The 15,798-nt window shown below is 41.4% G+C and overlaps 1 protein-coding gene across 1 annotated transcript in view; it reads left to right on the top strand.

Moving 5' to 3' along the window:
• LOC122347919 (dynein axonemal heavy chain 2-like) overlaps positions 1-15,798 on the top strand; it is a 101,353-nt gene that overhangs the window by 36,587 nt on the left and 48,968 nt on the right. Inside the window, 11 exon segments of the mRNA XM_043243172.1 lie at positions 2,719-2,899; positions 3,367-3,505; positions 3,962-4,179; positions 4,311-4,412; positions 4,492-4,617; positions 4,702-4,812; positions 5,687-5,875; positions 5,975-6,078; positions 8,226-8,415; positions 8,507-8,687; positions 9,111-9,238. Of these exon segments, the coding sequence (XP_043099107.1) occupies positions 2,719-2,899; positions 3,367-3,505; positions 3,962-4,179; positions 4,311-4,412; positions 4,492-4,617; positions 4,702-4,812; positions 5,687-5,875; positions 5,975-6,078; positions 8,226-8,415; positions 8,507-8,687; positions 9,111-9,238 (1,669 nt within the window).

A 15,798-nucleotide genomic window follows, 5' to 3' on the forward strand; every position in this document is an offset into this window, starting at 1 on the left:
AGAGCAGGGGATATATGATATTATATTAATATAGCAGTATGTGAATAATATATTCTATTATATTAATATGACTATATATTATATTCTGAGACCTTTAAATAAAACATACTCTAATCGTCTGCTCTACACTGTCCTGTTGAAATACTAGAACCTATTGTAATCTACACTGATGTTCAAAAGTTTGTGGTCAGCAAGACTTTTTTTGAAGAAGAAATTAATACTTTTATTTAGAAACTTTGCACTGAATTCACCAAATGTGAAAGTAAAGACATTTATAGTGTTACAAAACTGTTTAAATAAATGCTTTCTATAAATCAAAACAATCCTTTAAAAATTGCTAAAACAGTTTTCAACACCAATAATAGTAAGAAATTGTTTGATTATTCATTATTCCCCATATTAGAATGATTTCTGAATAACCATGGGACACTGAAGACTGGAGTAATAGCTGCAGAAAATGTAACTTTACTATTACAGGACTTAAATGTTAAAATATCGTAAAACAGAAAAATTACTGCTTTTATTTTAATAAAAACAGAGCAAATATAAAACATTTTTACTGACCCCAAACTAGCGTAAAAATATTGTACCTAATTAAATATATATAAGTATTTTTTAAACAAAATGTTCAACTATTGTGCATGAGAGAATGTGCTTTGACCTGTTGATCTTATTTTAAAAAAATGTCCATAATATGCAACTGTGAAGTAATATCAGCCATTACAGACAAAGTGGCTCACCTCAACCATAAATGTTCTTGGATTTGTGTGTGTGTATGTGTGTGTAAAGTGTTTTTCCTCAGGCTCTGGTTCAGTGATGTGTGTCGAATGCTATATGTGTCTGTCATGTTGCCTGGACTCGAAAACAGACAGATTATTCCTCTGAGTGTGTGGCAGTAGGTGCCGCAGGCGAGAGATTGTGCCTCGTTTCATGCTGTCGCTCTGGAGGTCAGGTGGCCCACGACTGTCACTCACCTCCTCTTATTCTCTCCTCCTCTCTGGAACTCTCTTCGCCTTTCTTCTTTCTCTCTTCCCTCAGTAATGAACTACAAATAAAACTCGCTCTTTCCCATCAGCCCTGTGCTCTTTCTCAGCCTTTTCCCTCCTCTAAGAGAAAGAAAGATTGTGTTTTGAGGTATTTACACTTATCCTTTTCTCTTTTTTCTTTCTAATCCCAACCTTGAGTCCTTCACAAACTAACACTGCTGTCCTGGATGTGAAAAGTGTATGTGTTTAGTGCTTCTCCATTGCTCATATGCACAGACTCTGCATGCAGGGGCATCAGTTAGAGCTCAGGGAGATGGAGAGGCAAAGACAAACAGAGATGAATGACACACACACACACACACCTGCGGCTTCAATCTGAGAAATCAAGAGACTTGTTTTGTGTCTGCGAGAGTGTAAAACTCACAGTGTGTCTTTCCTGTGGGTTTTTGTGCTTGTGTTAATGTATTAGAGTGTGTGTTTGTGCATGTGCATGCGGACATCAGGTGCCGGCGGTCACCGTTCATCCCTGCAGTGAGGCTATAGCTCCACCGTTGGCATGGAGACGGCTGCGGCAGCGCGTGAGGCTGCTGCTATGGCAACGCAGTATGCCAAGGAGGGGGGTCGAGAGCCACTGCTGTTCACTTTGTCCTCTCTTTTGTTTGCTTCGTACATCTAGCTGTGTGTGCACGAGCTAGAAAGGGATGTGTGATAGTTTGTCCAAATTATTAACAGGCTGAACCTTGAGCTCTTTATGCTGCCTTGCTTTATTACAGTTATATTATGTCTCTGCCTTTTATGAATAAGCTTTGGGTCCATGTTCAGGTTTAGCTGCACTTATGAGGGTCAATGTATTCACAAATGTAGTAAAACAGATGTCTGAAGCATTCTTCGTTGTTTAAAATGGCAGGCTCACAGTTCTGTCTTTGGCTACACTGATAAAGAGGAGACAGGAGAGCAGTGGATTTATTGATTTATTAATTCATACATGTATATTACTCTGTTGCCACACAGACCTTATATAAACGTGCAATTTCTTTCCCAACTGTTTACTTTTACTGACATAACTGTTTTTTGTCGCTTGAGTGTTTGTTTTTAACATGAATTTGTGTGTATTTATAAGGTTTACCACAATAAGACATGAACGAGAACTCAGTTTTGTATTCATGTGCCATGTGACAATGTGCGCTGAAAAAAAAAGTTAGAAGTTTAAACATAGCCCTATTCTGGAAAAGGTTGTTTGCATTTAAAATAACATGAACAAAAACAGCAAATTTTTCCTTCCACTCAAAATAGGTATATAATAAATGATCTGTTGTTTTTTTTAGCTGAAACTTTGCAGACACTTTCTGGGGACAACTGAGACTTATATTACATACTGTGCAAAGGGGCAAAATAGAACATATTAAATATGTTTTAGCTTTTTCCAGCATTGGAACTGTTAGAGGCCCATAGTGTAGTGGTTCTCAAACCTGTCTTAGGGACCCATACCCATCACATATTTTGTATGTCTCTCTCATAGTCTTGCAGATTAACTACTAATGAACTGATGAGTTTAATCAGGTGTGTTACATGAAGCAAACATACAAAATATGCTGTGGTTGGGGGTCACAAGGACAGCTTTGACAACCCCCACCATAGTGGATCACTGCCCACTGGTTAAGAACCTCTGGTCTATGAGATATTATTTTATAAATGTATCCTCTAAACTCTGTATGTTTGTGTGTGTGCTCAGGGGAACAGATGATGTGTTCCAAGCCCTGGAGGATAACCAGGTGACACTCTCTGTAATGAAGGCATCTCGTTTCGTCAAAGCATTTGAAAGGGAAGTTGACCACTGGGAACGTAGTCTGTCTCTGGTGCTGGAAGTCATCGAAATGATCCTCACTGTACAAAGACAGTGGATGTACCTAGAGGTATGCACACATAGCACTTCCTACAGTTTAATACAGCACATTAGTCATCCAAATGCTTCTTTTATGCTTTTAAAGTCTGTGGTTACATTATCCAGTCATATGCTGTACACAACACACTCCTGACCTTCCTCACACTCTCCTCGTTCTTAATAAACACCAGTCACAATACCCTGCTTTAGATCACAGTGGGGTCCGCACTTTACATGTGATGCACAAACTCACTGTAAAAGATTAGCGTCTCACAGACACACACATAGCAGAGTTCAGAGTCACACATCTGTTCTCTCGTAGCTGATGAGGAGAGTAAACAGTGGCTGTCAGCCTGGATTTCCTGTGTGTATGAGTGTTTGTAAACACACCTGTGATGGCTCCAACCAAGCACCAGACTGTTTTATCTTTCCTTCTGTGCGATTCTTCATTTTGGTCATCCGCTACCACATTCTTAGATTTTTTTTCCCTTTGTTTAGAATATCTTTCTAGCAGATGACATACGTAAGCAATTGGTTCGTGAGACGGCTGAATTTGATGACGTCAACTCCAGTTGGAAAATCATCATGGACCGACTCGACAAGGACAAAAATGCTCTCAGAGGAACACACCATCCAGGTAATGAAAGGATGGTGCTGGAATTCACCACCCTCAGCCACTGTAAAAAGCTTTTACTGGAGCAAGTCAGTTCACTTGGCAGCAATCTTGGCAACATCACGGACAGATGGATGAAACGTGTCCAGGTTACATTTCACCTGAAAAAAATATTTTGCATTAAAAAACTGAGGTCTGTTAACTGTTAAGATTTGTTGCATTGAAGAATTATTTAAATGACAATTAAGCACAAACATAATTCATTCAGTTATTTCACTTTTTTTTGGCAATTTTCATCATTCTCAGTGGTGATTCTTATTACTGTACTACAGAGACTTTTTTGTTAGTTGAACCCTTTTACCCAAAGTATTTACAAAAATGTATCACAAAAATGTATTAAACTTTTGAAAAGGAAGACAAAAATGTCAATAAAAGACAACAAAAGACAAGAGATCCTTTTTTTTTGTTTGTTTTTTTCAGGTCTTCTAGAGAAGCTCTCAGAAATGAACACTAAGTTAGAGGAGATTCAGAAGTCTCTGGACATGTATCTGGAGACCAAACGGCAGATTTTTCCTCGGTTTTACTTCCTGTCTAACGATGACCTTCTGGAGATCCTGGGTCAGTCACGCAACCCTGAAGCTGTGCAGCCACACCTCAAGAAGTGCTTTGACAACATCAAAAGTCTCTGCATCAACAAGGTACATACACATCAAAATCTTATGATTGATTTTACGTGATGCTATTTATATATGTGTGTGTTTTTAAATTTTGGAAACGTATAGGGTTAAACTTCAGCATCGTTTTAAATATTCTGCTTGTGTATATGTAGGTTGGGATCAATAACAACAAGTCGGAGGCTAGTGGGATGTTCTCAGCTGATGGAGAGTTTGTTGACTTCACTCATCCCGTTCTTCTGGAGGGGCCAGTGGAGGTGTGTTTCAACCTAAAATCCAACAAAGTCTTTGTTAACAGATGCACTATCCATTAAGCTTTTCGTCTTATGTGTGTAGGCATGGTTGTGTGATATCGAGCGAACCATGCGTTGGACTCTAAAGGACTGTTTGAAGAACTGCTCAATGGCTCTCAAGAAGATGCCAGGGAAGAGGGGCAAATGGGTACGAGACTGGCCTGGACAGGTGAGTGTGTTTGTGTCTATATACTTTTCTGTATCTATGCGAATGCAGTAATTCCACTTCAAAGTGCTTTGCTTGTCTTCACAGATGTTGATCACAGCCAGTCAAATCCAGTGGACCACAGATGTCACCAGAGCACTCATGACCAGCCAAGAGAGAGCAGATAAGGCTGCTCTTAAATCACTCAAAAAGAAACAGGTGAGAGAACTGAGCACTTACAGATTTGGGCAAGCACTCTAAAGGTCACCAGTTTAAACACCAAAAAGGGCAATTACAAACAATTACCTTTTTGTCAAACCAGTGACAGATGGAAAACTTTTGAAAATTACATTTCTTCCTGTTTTCATTTAAATTTTAGTTTTACCTTGGATGTGGTGTGAACGATCTTTATTTTTGCTAATAACTGCATCCATTTTCTGTGGAATGGATTACAACATGGTGTTAAACGAGGCTGAGAGTACTACACTCTTGTTAGTAGCTGAAAGCAACATAAAATTAGCCCAAATATTTAATTAACAACCATGTTAGCAGTGGGGGATTTGTAGAATTTTAGGAATGACAGGTGTTCTGATTCTGCAGAAATCTGCAGAGGTCTCTGTGGAGTTCTGCGGGCACTGATTCAATGCGAGTCTGTTAATAACTAGTGGATGAACTCCACATACACTGCTGACTTCACTCAAACCCTTTATTGAAAATGAGTTATTCATTTTGTGTGTATTTGTACTTGGAGCACAGGATGCACTAGATACACAAGTTAATTAAGGACGGCAGCTCAAATGAATTTAATCCAATCACATCTTATAAGCCAAAGCCAGTGAGACACTGAGAATGGCCTGTCTCTGTGCTTTTGAGAGTTGAGATTTAGTCTCAGAGCATGGCTTCTTGGGCTTTAGGAAGGTGAGGATTTTTGTTTTTAATTTACATTTACATTACACGTCTCAGCTGTTTACTGACTATGTTTGGAGTAACTATGGTTAGGTTTGATCTGGAACCTCTGATATGAAAAATTAGTTTGCATTGTGTTAGAGTGTGTCTGTCTTCTAATAATCAGTGTTTGCATTGTGTTACCCAGGTGTCCATGCTCAGTCAGTACTCTGAAGCCATACGAGGGAACTTATCAAAGATTTTGCGATTGAAGATTGTCGCCTTGGTCACCGTTGAGGTCCATGCCCGTGATGTCATCAGCAAACTAGCCAAAGCAGGCTGTTGTGACGTCAGTGCCTTTGACTGGCTGTGTCAACTCCGCCTGTACTGGGACAAGGTTAGGGGGAAGAGAGGATAGTGGGGTGGATAAAACAAATAGAATAGGGAGAAGATGATCACCACAAGCCTCTAAATGCCTCTGTGTCTGAATGTGTAGGATGTGGACGACTGCATTATCAAACAGACCAATACCCACTTCCGCTATGGATATGAGTACCTAGGCAACTCTGGTCGTCTGGTCATCACCCCACTTACAGACAGGTAACACATCAATCAATGTATCAATGATAAATATGTTTTTTTCCAGACATATAAAAAGCCTTTGGATGCATGAATTATTACGTAAATCACAAATACTATTTTGCATTACTTCATGAAAAATTCTGTCTATTTTCTGCTCAGAATGCTGTGTTATATAGTAGTAGATATTCCAGAGGTACATGAATTCTGAATGTTTTAAATGTCATAAATAATGAAAAATAAAAAATGTCATAAACATTTAAATGTCATGAATATAAAAAACATGTACATGCAGTATAAAGAAGAAAAACCCCCATGGTGGTTTGAATGTAGCATCTGTCTAAAAGGAGGACACACATTTTTCTTTTATATATATATAATAAAAAAATACTTTTTATTAAGTGACCATGTACTTCTATTTGAATTAATCATTTGGTACAGTACACATATTGTGTACATTCATGATTTTACATTGCACTTATAACTTAAAATACCTCCATGTAATTAAATTTCTAATTATTTAAAATTGTTATACTGTTCAACCATCCCTTACACCTTCACCCACCCTTAAACCTACCGATACCAGCAACCTGTCCCTAACCTTACCCATATCTCACATTATTAGCAGTAAAAGTGTTTTGCTGTACAATATGAACACAATAAGTATATTGGCTTATTTTTTATGTAAGTACATAATAGTTAGGGCCACTCAATATAAAGTGGCACCTTTATTTCATTTTTAATTTGCACATTTTAGAATAAAAACTAAAGAATTACAAGTATGATTATAATGTGGTGACCGAAAATGAACTGATTGAACAAATTAGAAATGTGTATTTTAGGTTCTTTGGAAATTAGCCACTCTTTGTTATAAATCACATCCCTACACACTCTAAAGATTCTCTCAATCATCTTTATGAAGGGCACTCCAGGGCGCTTTTTTAATTTCCTCTATATGCCAAGCACTTTATTGTCCGCTTTAATTCACTTTATGGTCCAACTCATCAATTTCATATATATATATATATATATATATATATATATATATATATATATATAAATATAATATATATAATATTTTTTCCATTGGAATTCATACATCTTATGTTTGTCCAAAAAAGAAACATTTGTCAGGCTTTTTAATAATGAACCCTTTAAATCTAAATATATGATGACTAGCTTTCCCCTTCTCCAGAGAACACACAGTAAAATCAGAGTGAAGCTTGTAGTGTTAGACTTCTCTGTAGGTAGAAATATTAACACCACTAACAAATATAACCTTCAGCTGAGATTTAATCACCTACACTCTCATATTATGCCATAACTCTCAGATTTCTAGATATATCAATATCCTGTCCTGTGTGACAGTCAACCCTTGCATTTGACTGATGCGATCAGCTGGTTTATAATGATCATTATGGGGACTCTGATGCCGTTATCTGACTTTTCAGCCATTATCCAAGTCATTATGAGGGAGAGACAGAGATCATGTCATTAACCTTATCAGTCAAGATCTTACCTCCCCATCAGCAGAGCACACCTGCACATAGAGGCAGAGAGAGAGGAGCTCCAGATGTCTCTTGTGTGATAATAGAACAAAAATGCAAAAATGTTCTTCTACATGAAATTATGCAGCAATTCCTGCTAGGAAGTGGAGTCAGGAGTCAATGGCGGATTTCCTGTTGTGTGTCTTCAGAGGCCGCTGAAAATCAGCACAGAACGTGCCTCCAGTGGAATGAAAGGAAGGATCTAATCCGGGTTTATTATGTTGAGAGGGTGACATCTTAAGCCCACTCAAGGACATGGACAATGTGCTTAAGCCTGTCTGTCTGTCTCTTCTCTATGTGTGTATACGCTTCCAGATGCATGCAATTGAAGCGAATGTCAGTTTGTGTGCCAGTGTGTCTATCTCTGTTTCTATCCTAGTCCTAAGGATTGCTAAAACATTTTCATAGAAGTTAACAAAATTGTTACAAATCCTCCTGCAAGGGTAAAATGGTTTTGGAAACAGCCAACAAAACATGGTGAAGTAGAATGTGAAAAATGCGATCTATTCCATGCATGTCTATATTTTTTATATATGTAGTTGTTTGCCCATGAATGTCTAACTGTCATTAGTAATATGTCAGCATAGTTATATGTGTTGTATGTATTGTTTTCTGGTGTAGGTGCTACATGACTCTTACTACAGCGCTGCATCTGCATCGGGGCGGTTCTCCCAAAGGCCCTGCTGGAACTGGGAAGACAGAGACAGTTAAAGATCTAGGCAAATCTTTGGGCATGTACGTGATTGTGGTCAACTGCTCAGAAGGCTTGGATTTCAAATCTATGGGACGCATGTACTCTGGCCTGGCTCAGGTATGTAGTAAAAGTACATCCATACAAACACTTAAACTTTAAGAACAATTACTGTATTGTTGTTGAATACGTGCATTGTTTCTCTCTCCAGACAGGTGCATGGGGTTGTTTTGATGAGTTTAACCGTATAAACATTGAGGTGCTGTCCGTGGTCGCTCAGCAGATCCTGTCCATCCTGTCTGCTCTGTCTGCGGGACTCAACAAATTAATCTTTGAGGGGAAACATATTAACCTGGTCTGGTCTTGTGGAATCTTCATCACTATGAACCCAGGTGCTCAATCTGCTTGATGTTGTTCTAAGAGGAATAATTAACTCTGTATTTTAATATTTTCTAAATTACATACTTTCATCACATCAACTTACAACACTGTTTTGTGATACACGATTGTGTAAAAAATATTTTTTGTAGTTTAAATATAGACTCATATGTTTTTCCTGGTTTTCTGAAGCCATATGATAGCTTTATGTAGAATAAACTGACAGGGATAGGGCTTTAGGTTAGTTAATGATAATCTTCACAAATACAGTAAGTTTAGATGCTATTACTGGATCGTTGTTTCTGATTTATTAGCAAATCATTGAGACCAGTTTTGTAAACCTAGTATTTTTATAGGTTTAGTAATATGTGTTTCAGATTGTGTTTGTGTTCTCATCCCCTAAGTTCTTGTTGTTTCTGTGTGTGTTTCTTCTGTAGGCTACGCAGGCCGCACCGAGCTGCCTGACAATTTGAAGTCTATGTTTCGTCCGATCTCTATGGTTGTGCCAGATTCCACCCTTATAGCTGAGATCACACTTTTTGCTGAGGGTTTCAGTAACTGCAAGGTATGCATACAACTTTTCATATTCATAGTCTGAAAGTTCTTCTTGTCTTTAAGCTTTACATGGTGACACAGAATGAATAAAACCAACAATTTTAAACAAAAAACAGACACTTTGTAACGGTTCTGCTTTGAGTGGGGATCGAACCCAGGTCTACTAGACTCAGTGCTCTGTGTAGACAGGCTGAGCTAACTTCCCAACAAATGAATTCAGGTGCAGAGGTAGCAAAAGCCAGAGTCAAAAGTCTTCAAAAATAAATCAAACTTTACTTGAGGAAAAAGTCCAACAAAACAGGAATCAGTGACTCCAATAAACAGGGAAAAACAAAGTAGACATGATAGTCAAAAACATAAACTCAAGACAGACTTATCTCACAGTTGACACTGAAACCAAGGCTCAAGACTGAACAAACAAGCATGGCACAAACTCATTAAATAGTGCTGAACACAGGTGTCACCTATCAGGGCAAGCGAAAGGGAGCAGTTCAGCAGAAGCCTGGAGAGAGGCGCCACCTGCTGACTAGGAGGTGTATTACAGTCCAGTGGTGAACTCTTACAGGAGTCCTCTTCTAAGAACGGCTCCTGGCGTTCTCTTGATGGATTCTTTGAGAACGGTGAAAAACTGAAATAAGCTCAGGGTCCAAAATGTCTCGAGCGGAACCCATGGCGCTCTTCTGGTCCATAACCCTCCCAGTCGACCAAATACTGCACTTTTCCACGGACCAGGCGAGAATCCACCAGCCTGCGCACTGTATAAGCTGGTTGTCCGTTGATGATCACGGGCAGCTGGGGCAGGCCTTTGAGCTGGGGACAGAGAAGAAGAAACAACAGGCTTTAATCGAGAGACATGAAACGTTGGGTGGATCCTCATGGATCTTGGAAGCAGTAAGCGGTAAGACACTGGATTTATCTTCCTGAGGATCTTAAAAGGGCCAATATAACGTGGAGCCAGTTTGCGAGATTCCACTCGCAGCGGAAGGTCTCTGGTGGACAGCCACACCTTTGACCTTGACGAAGCATTGGTCCCAGCCTCCGCCTCGGTTTGATTGTCTCCGCTGTTGTTGAGAAGCTTTCAGTAGAGCTGCCCGTGCCTTCTGCCAGGTCTGTCGACAACGTCGAACCATTTGAGCAGCAGCTGGAACACATACTTCAGGCTCCTGTCCAGGGAACAAAAGAGGAGGAAGCCATTCTGGCACTCAAAAGGGGACATGCCTATGGAAGAATGGTAGAGAGTGTTATGTGCAAATTCTGCCCAAATTAATCGAGAGCTCCAAGTGGTCTGATTATCTGCTGCTAAGCATCTCAAAGTCTTCTCTATTTCCTGATTCACCCTCTCTGTCTGCCCATTAGACTGGGGATGGAAACCAGATGATAGACTAATGTGTGACCCAATGATGCGGCCAAAAGCCTTCCAGAAACAGGAGGTAAACTGAGAACCTCTATCAGAGACCATGTCCTGGGGGAAGCCATGAATCCTAAACACATGCTGCATTAGAAGCTCTGCAGTCTGGCTTGCAGTGGGAAGTTTAGGTAAAGGCAATAGATGACAAGCCTTAGAAAATCTATCCACTACCACCAGAATGGCTGTATTACCTTGAGATTTAGGTAGACCTGTGACAAAGTCCAGAGATATGTGTGACCATGGATGTTTAGGGATAGGGAGGGGATGCAGTAGTCCCTGAGGGTGGGTTCTGGGATCCTTATTCTGGGCACACACAGTACATGCAGCAACAAAAGTCTTGACATCCTCCTGCAGCTTTGGCCACCAAAACCTCCTTCGGATAAGTTTGCATGTTCTAGTAGCCCCAGGATGGCCAGAAGGGGGGGAAGCATGTGCCCACTGCAACACATCAGAACGTAGTTGATTAGGTACAAAGAGGCGTCCTGGTGGACCATTACCTGGATCTGGCTGCTGGTTTTGGGCTTTCTTAATGGCTGCCTCCATGCCCCACTGGATAGCTGCTACTATTCTGGTGGTGGGTAAGATGGACTCTGGCTTGGACTCCTCCTCTGGCAGGTCAAATTGTCTCGAAAGTGCATCTGGTTTAGAATTCTTGGATCCTGGTCGATAGGAAAGAACAAAATCAAACCGGTTAAAAAACAGAGCCCAGCGGGCTTGGCGGGAGTTTAACCTCTTGGCTTCCCTAATATAGGTCAGGTTTCTGTGGTCTGTCCAGATAAGGAATGTATGCTTGGCCCCCTCCAGCCAATGCCTCCACTCCTCTAATGCCACCTTTACTGCCAACAGCTCCCGGTTTCCAATATCGTAATTCCTTTCTGCACGCAGTTAGTCGTGGGATAGATAAGCACAAGGATGAAGCTTGTTGTCAACCCTGGCTCTTTGGGACAACACTGCCCCAACCCCCACATCTGAAGCATCAACCTCCACTACAAAGGGCAACTCGGGATCTGGGAGAGTTAAGATGGGAGCAGGCGTGAAGAGCCGTTTCAGCTTATTGAAAGCTTGGTTGGCTTTCCTGTCCACAAGAATGGTTGGGCAGATTTCTTGGTGAGGGCTGAAAGAGGTTCAGCGACTGAGCTGAAATTCCTAATAAACCTTCTATAAAAGTTGGAGAAAATCCAAGAAAGCGCTGAACTTGCTTAACAGAACAGGGCTGGGGCCAGTCTTGCACTGCACGCACCTTGCCAGGATCCATCTGGAAACTGCCCTTAGATACGATAAAGCCGAGGAATGGGACTGAGGACACGTGAAAGTCGCTCTTTTCTAGCTTGACAAAGAGGCTGTGTTTCAGTAACTGAGAAAGGACCTGTCTAACATGTTGTACATGTTCTTGATAGTTACATGAAAAGATGAGGATGTCGTCTAGGTAGACAAAAACAAACTTGTTCAGCATATCCCGTAGGACATCATTAATGAATGCCTGGAACACAGCAGGTGCATTTACTAGGCCAAAGGGCATCACCCTGTACTCATAGTGGCCCGTTGGGGTGTTAAATGCCGTCTTCCACTCATCACCCCTTCGAATCCTGACAAGATGGTAAGCATTTACAGATCTAATTTAGTAAAAATGGTGGCACCCTGCAGGATCTCAAAAGCAGTCGTCATCAGGGGCAAGGGGTGCGCGATTCTTAATAGTGATGCGGTTAAGGCCCCTGTAGTCGATGCAGGGCCTGAGGTCACCATCTTTCTTTTCAACAAAAAAAACCCCGCTCCAGCAGGTGAGGTTGAAGGACAAATGAAACCATTGTCCAAGGCTTCCTTGAGGTACTTGTCCATGGCAGTCCTCTCAGGGGCAGAGAGGGAGTAGAGTCTACCTCGTGGTGGGCATGCTCCAGTTACCAGGTCAATGGCACAATCATATGGTCTGTGTGGAGGAAGGGAGGTGGCTCGGGATTTACTGAAAACCTCCTCAGATCAGCATACTCTAAAGGAACTCGGGATAGCTCAGATGACTCAATGCTAACTTGGGGTAACTCAGGACGAGAATCCAAGGATCTTAAAATTACAGGTAAGGGGAGTCCTTGAAGGTTGGGTAAGTCTTGTTTGAGGATCTCAGGCCCGTGGAGTGTGTAGACAAAGGCTCTGGGTGTGCCTCAGGCATCTCGGGAGAATGGCAAAAGAGGGGTAGAAACACAACAGTTAGTTCCCAACTTTTAATAGCCCCTTTAGACCAGTCAATGTCTGGGTTATGAGAAGTTAGCCACGGAAATCCAAGAATTAAGGAGCCCTGGTGACTGTATCAGATAGAATCTCATTAATTCTTTATGACTGCCAATCTCAAACTGAAGTAATGATGTGCAGTGACTAACCTGTCCTGACCCCAGAGGTCTGCCATCTAGAGCTGTGATCATTAGAGGGTTTTGAAGAAGCATGGATGGAAGGCCCAAGCGTCTGGCAACGTCTAAGTCCAAAAAATTTCCAGCTGCCCCAGAGTCGATGAAAGCACCAAGTTGGTGATGCTGGTTATTGTGAAAGATGGTGGCTTGGATTGTAGCTCCGAGGTCGCAGGATGGGAGAAGATTTTACTCGTTCCAGTCCCCCTTTCCTGGACGAGAACTGGCTTTCCCGACAATTCTGGGCAGTTGGATCGGAAATGGCCAGCTTTGCCGCAGTACAGACAGCGTCGTTCTTTCATCCGCCGATCCCTTTCAGTCTGAGTTAATCTGGTTCTACCTAGCTGCATGGGTTCCTCCAACTCATTGGATTTCCAGGGTGGTTCAACAGCATTGAAGGGTTCTTGAGGCGATACACTCTGGTCTCCAGCGTCTTTCATTCCTTCGCTCCCGAGCCGATGATCTACCCGGATAGACATATCAATGAGAGATTCTAAATCTGGAGCAGGATCTCTAAATGCTAACTCGTCCTTAAGCTCGGGAGACAATGCTTGGTAGAACGTGGCCTTCAAAGCTTGCTGATTCCATCCACTCTCTGAAGCTAGTGTGCGAAACTCAATTGCAAACTCTGCCACACTCCTAGTGCCCTGAGAGAGCTGAAGCAAACGATAATCCACATCTCCTGTACTGGCTGGATGGTGAAAAACCCTCTTCATCTCCGCCCAATAAAGCTTTCACAATCTGTAGTGAGTGGTGATCCTTGGCCCCACAAAGCTGAGGCCCAGTCTAATGCCTTTCAGTGAGAAGGGTAATGATGTAGGCCACCTTGCTACCCTCCGTAAAGGAAGCTACTAGGTTGTAGTTGAAATATCAGTGTGCACTGTGTGAGAATCCACGGCACCTTTCTGGATTGCCATCAAATCGTTCTGGTGCTGGCAGTTTGGGTTCTGCCAGGAAACTGCTAGCGCTGCAGCAGGATTAGCCGGAGGCTGCTGGGGTTCTTGACCTGCAGTAGCTGTGTCTTGAGCACTTAGGCGCTGAAGAATCTCTGTAAGAACCTGCTCATGTTGCTGAATGGCTGCAGCTTGTCCTGCTATGGCCGCCAAAATCCGATCCACATTGGAAGGTGGTGAAGTCTCCTCTGCTGTATTCATATTTCTGGTTCAGTCTTGCTGTAACGGTTCTGCTTTGAGTGGGGATCGAACCCAGGTCTACTAGACTCAGTGCTCTGTGTAGACAGGCTGAGCTAACTTCCCAACAAATGAATTCAGGTGCAGAGGTAGCAAAAGCCAGAGTCAAAAAGTCTTCAAAAATAAATCAAACTTTACTTGAGGAAAAGTCCAACAAAACAGGAATCAGTGACTCCAATAAACAGGGAAAAACAAAGTAGACATGATAGTCAAAAACATAAACTCAAGACAGACTTATCTCACAGTTGACACTGGAAACCAAGGCTCAAGACTGAACAAACAAGCATGGCACAAACTCATTAAATAGTGCTGAACACAGGTGTCACCTATCAGGGCAAACGAAAGGAGCAGTTCAGCAGAAGCCTGGAGAGAGGCGCCACCTGCTGACTAGGAGGTGTATTACAGTCCAGTGGTGAACTCTTACACACTTAAAGGATCACTTTTAAGCTTTTAGAATTAGGTCTCATCTACTGACAACCTTGAGAGAAAAATAGATGCACCATTTTTCCATTTTAAAGCCTAATATTTAATGTTGCAGTGTCAATGCTAAAATATTGCTTTATTACAATTTTATGTAACAGTTTTATATTTTAATATATAATTTATTCCTCTGATGGTAAAGCTGAATTCTCAGCATCTTTCTCTAATCTTCAGTGTCACATGAGGCTTTAGAAATCATTCTGATATGCTAATTTGGTGCTGCTTGATATGTTTGTGGTAACCTTTTTCTTCAGAATTCTTTGTAATCAGAAATCATTGTAATTTGATCAATTAAATATACCCTTAATGAATAAAAGTATTGCTTTCATTAAAAAAAACAAAACAAAGTACAGACCCCAAACCTTCATATGGTAAAAGATGTAGATTTACACAATTTATGGAATAGATTTCATGGTTTTGCAGTGCAGCTTCTATGGTGTTCTGAGAGGTTGCTAGGGCATTACCAAATGGTTTCTGAGGTGCTTCAAGAGGTGGTTAGGTGCTTAATTACAGACATATTTCAAAATGTCCACACCAAGTCTTTATGATGCAGTAATTTTTTGTCGCTTGGTCCAATGATAGCTGGTGATTTTTCAAAAATCAGCAAGAGTGAGGCATCATGCATGTCTGTACCACTAATACCTCTAACTAATCATTTTTAATTGAGTAATTTCTTCGAGTTGGTGTATAAGAATAGAAAACTATAGCTGTAGGAGGTGAGAGTGTTAGTTATTATGGGATATTAGATTCTATTGAAGATGGAGGAGATCAACACAGTTAGGCAAACACAGATGAACTGGCTCACACACACACTTACACACTCCAGGGGGCTGATCCTGCCATCGGATTACCTCCAACACGCAGCAGGCATGCCAATTGTGTGTTTATGCACGCGTTTGCACGAGAGACATCCGACCGATGCGTAATGCCAACCCCTTCAAACACACACTCCACAAACACACACCCCTGTGGTTGACCAAATCCCACAAGTTTCCACTGGCTGCGTCCCCTCTCTTCCCCCTGCCTGTGCGCTCCAAACGGAAGCCTCATTTTGTTGATGCCGCACACAGGCCCGGCGCGGCTGGCAGCGGCACTGGCA

This window comes from Puntigrus tetrazona, chromosome 7 (genome assembly GCF_018831695.1).
Source record: "Puntigrus tetrazona isolate hp1 chromosome 7, ASM1883169v1, whole genome shotgun sequence".
Classification (NCBI taxonomy): Eukaryota; Metazoa; Chordata; class Actinopteri; order Cypriniformes; family Cyprinidae; genus Puntigrus; species Puntigrus tetrazona.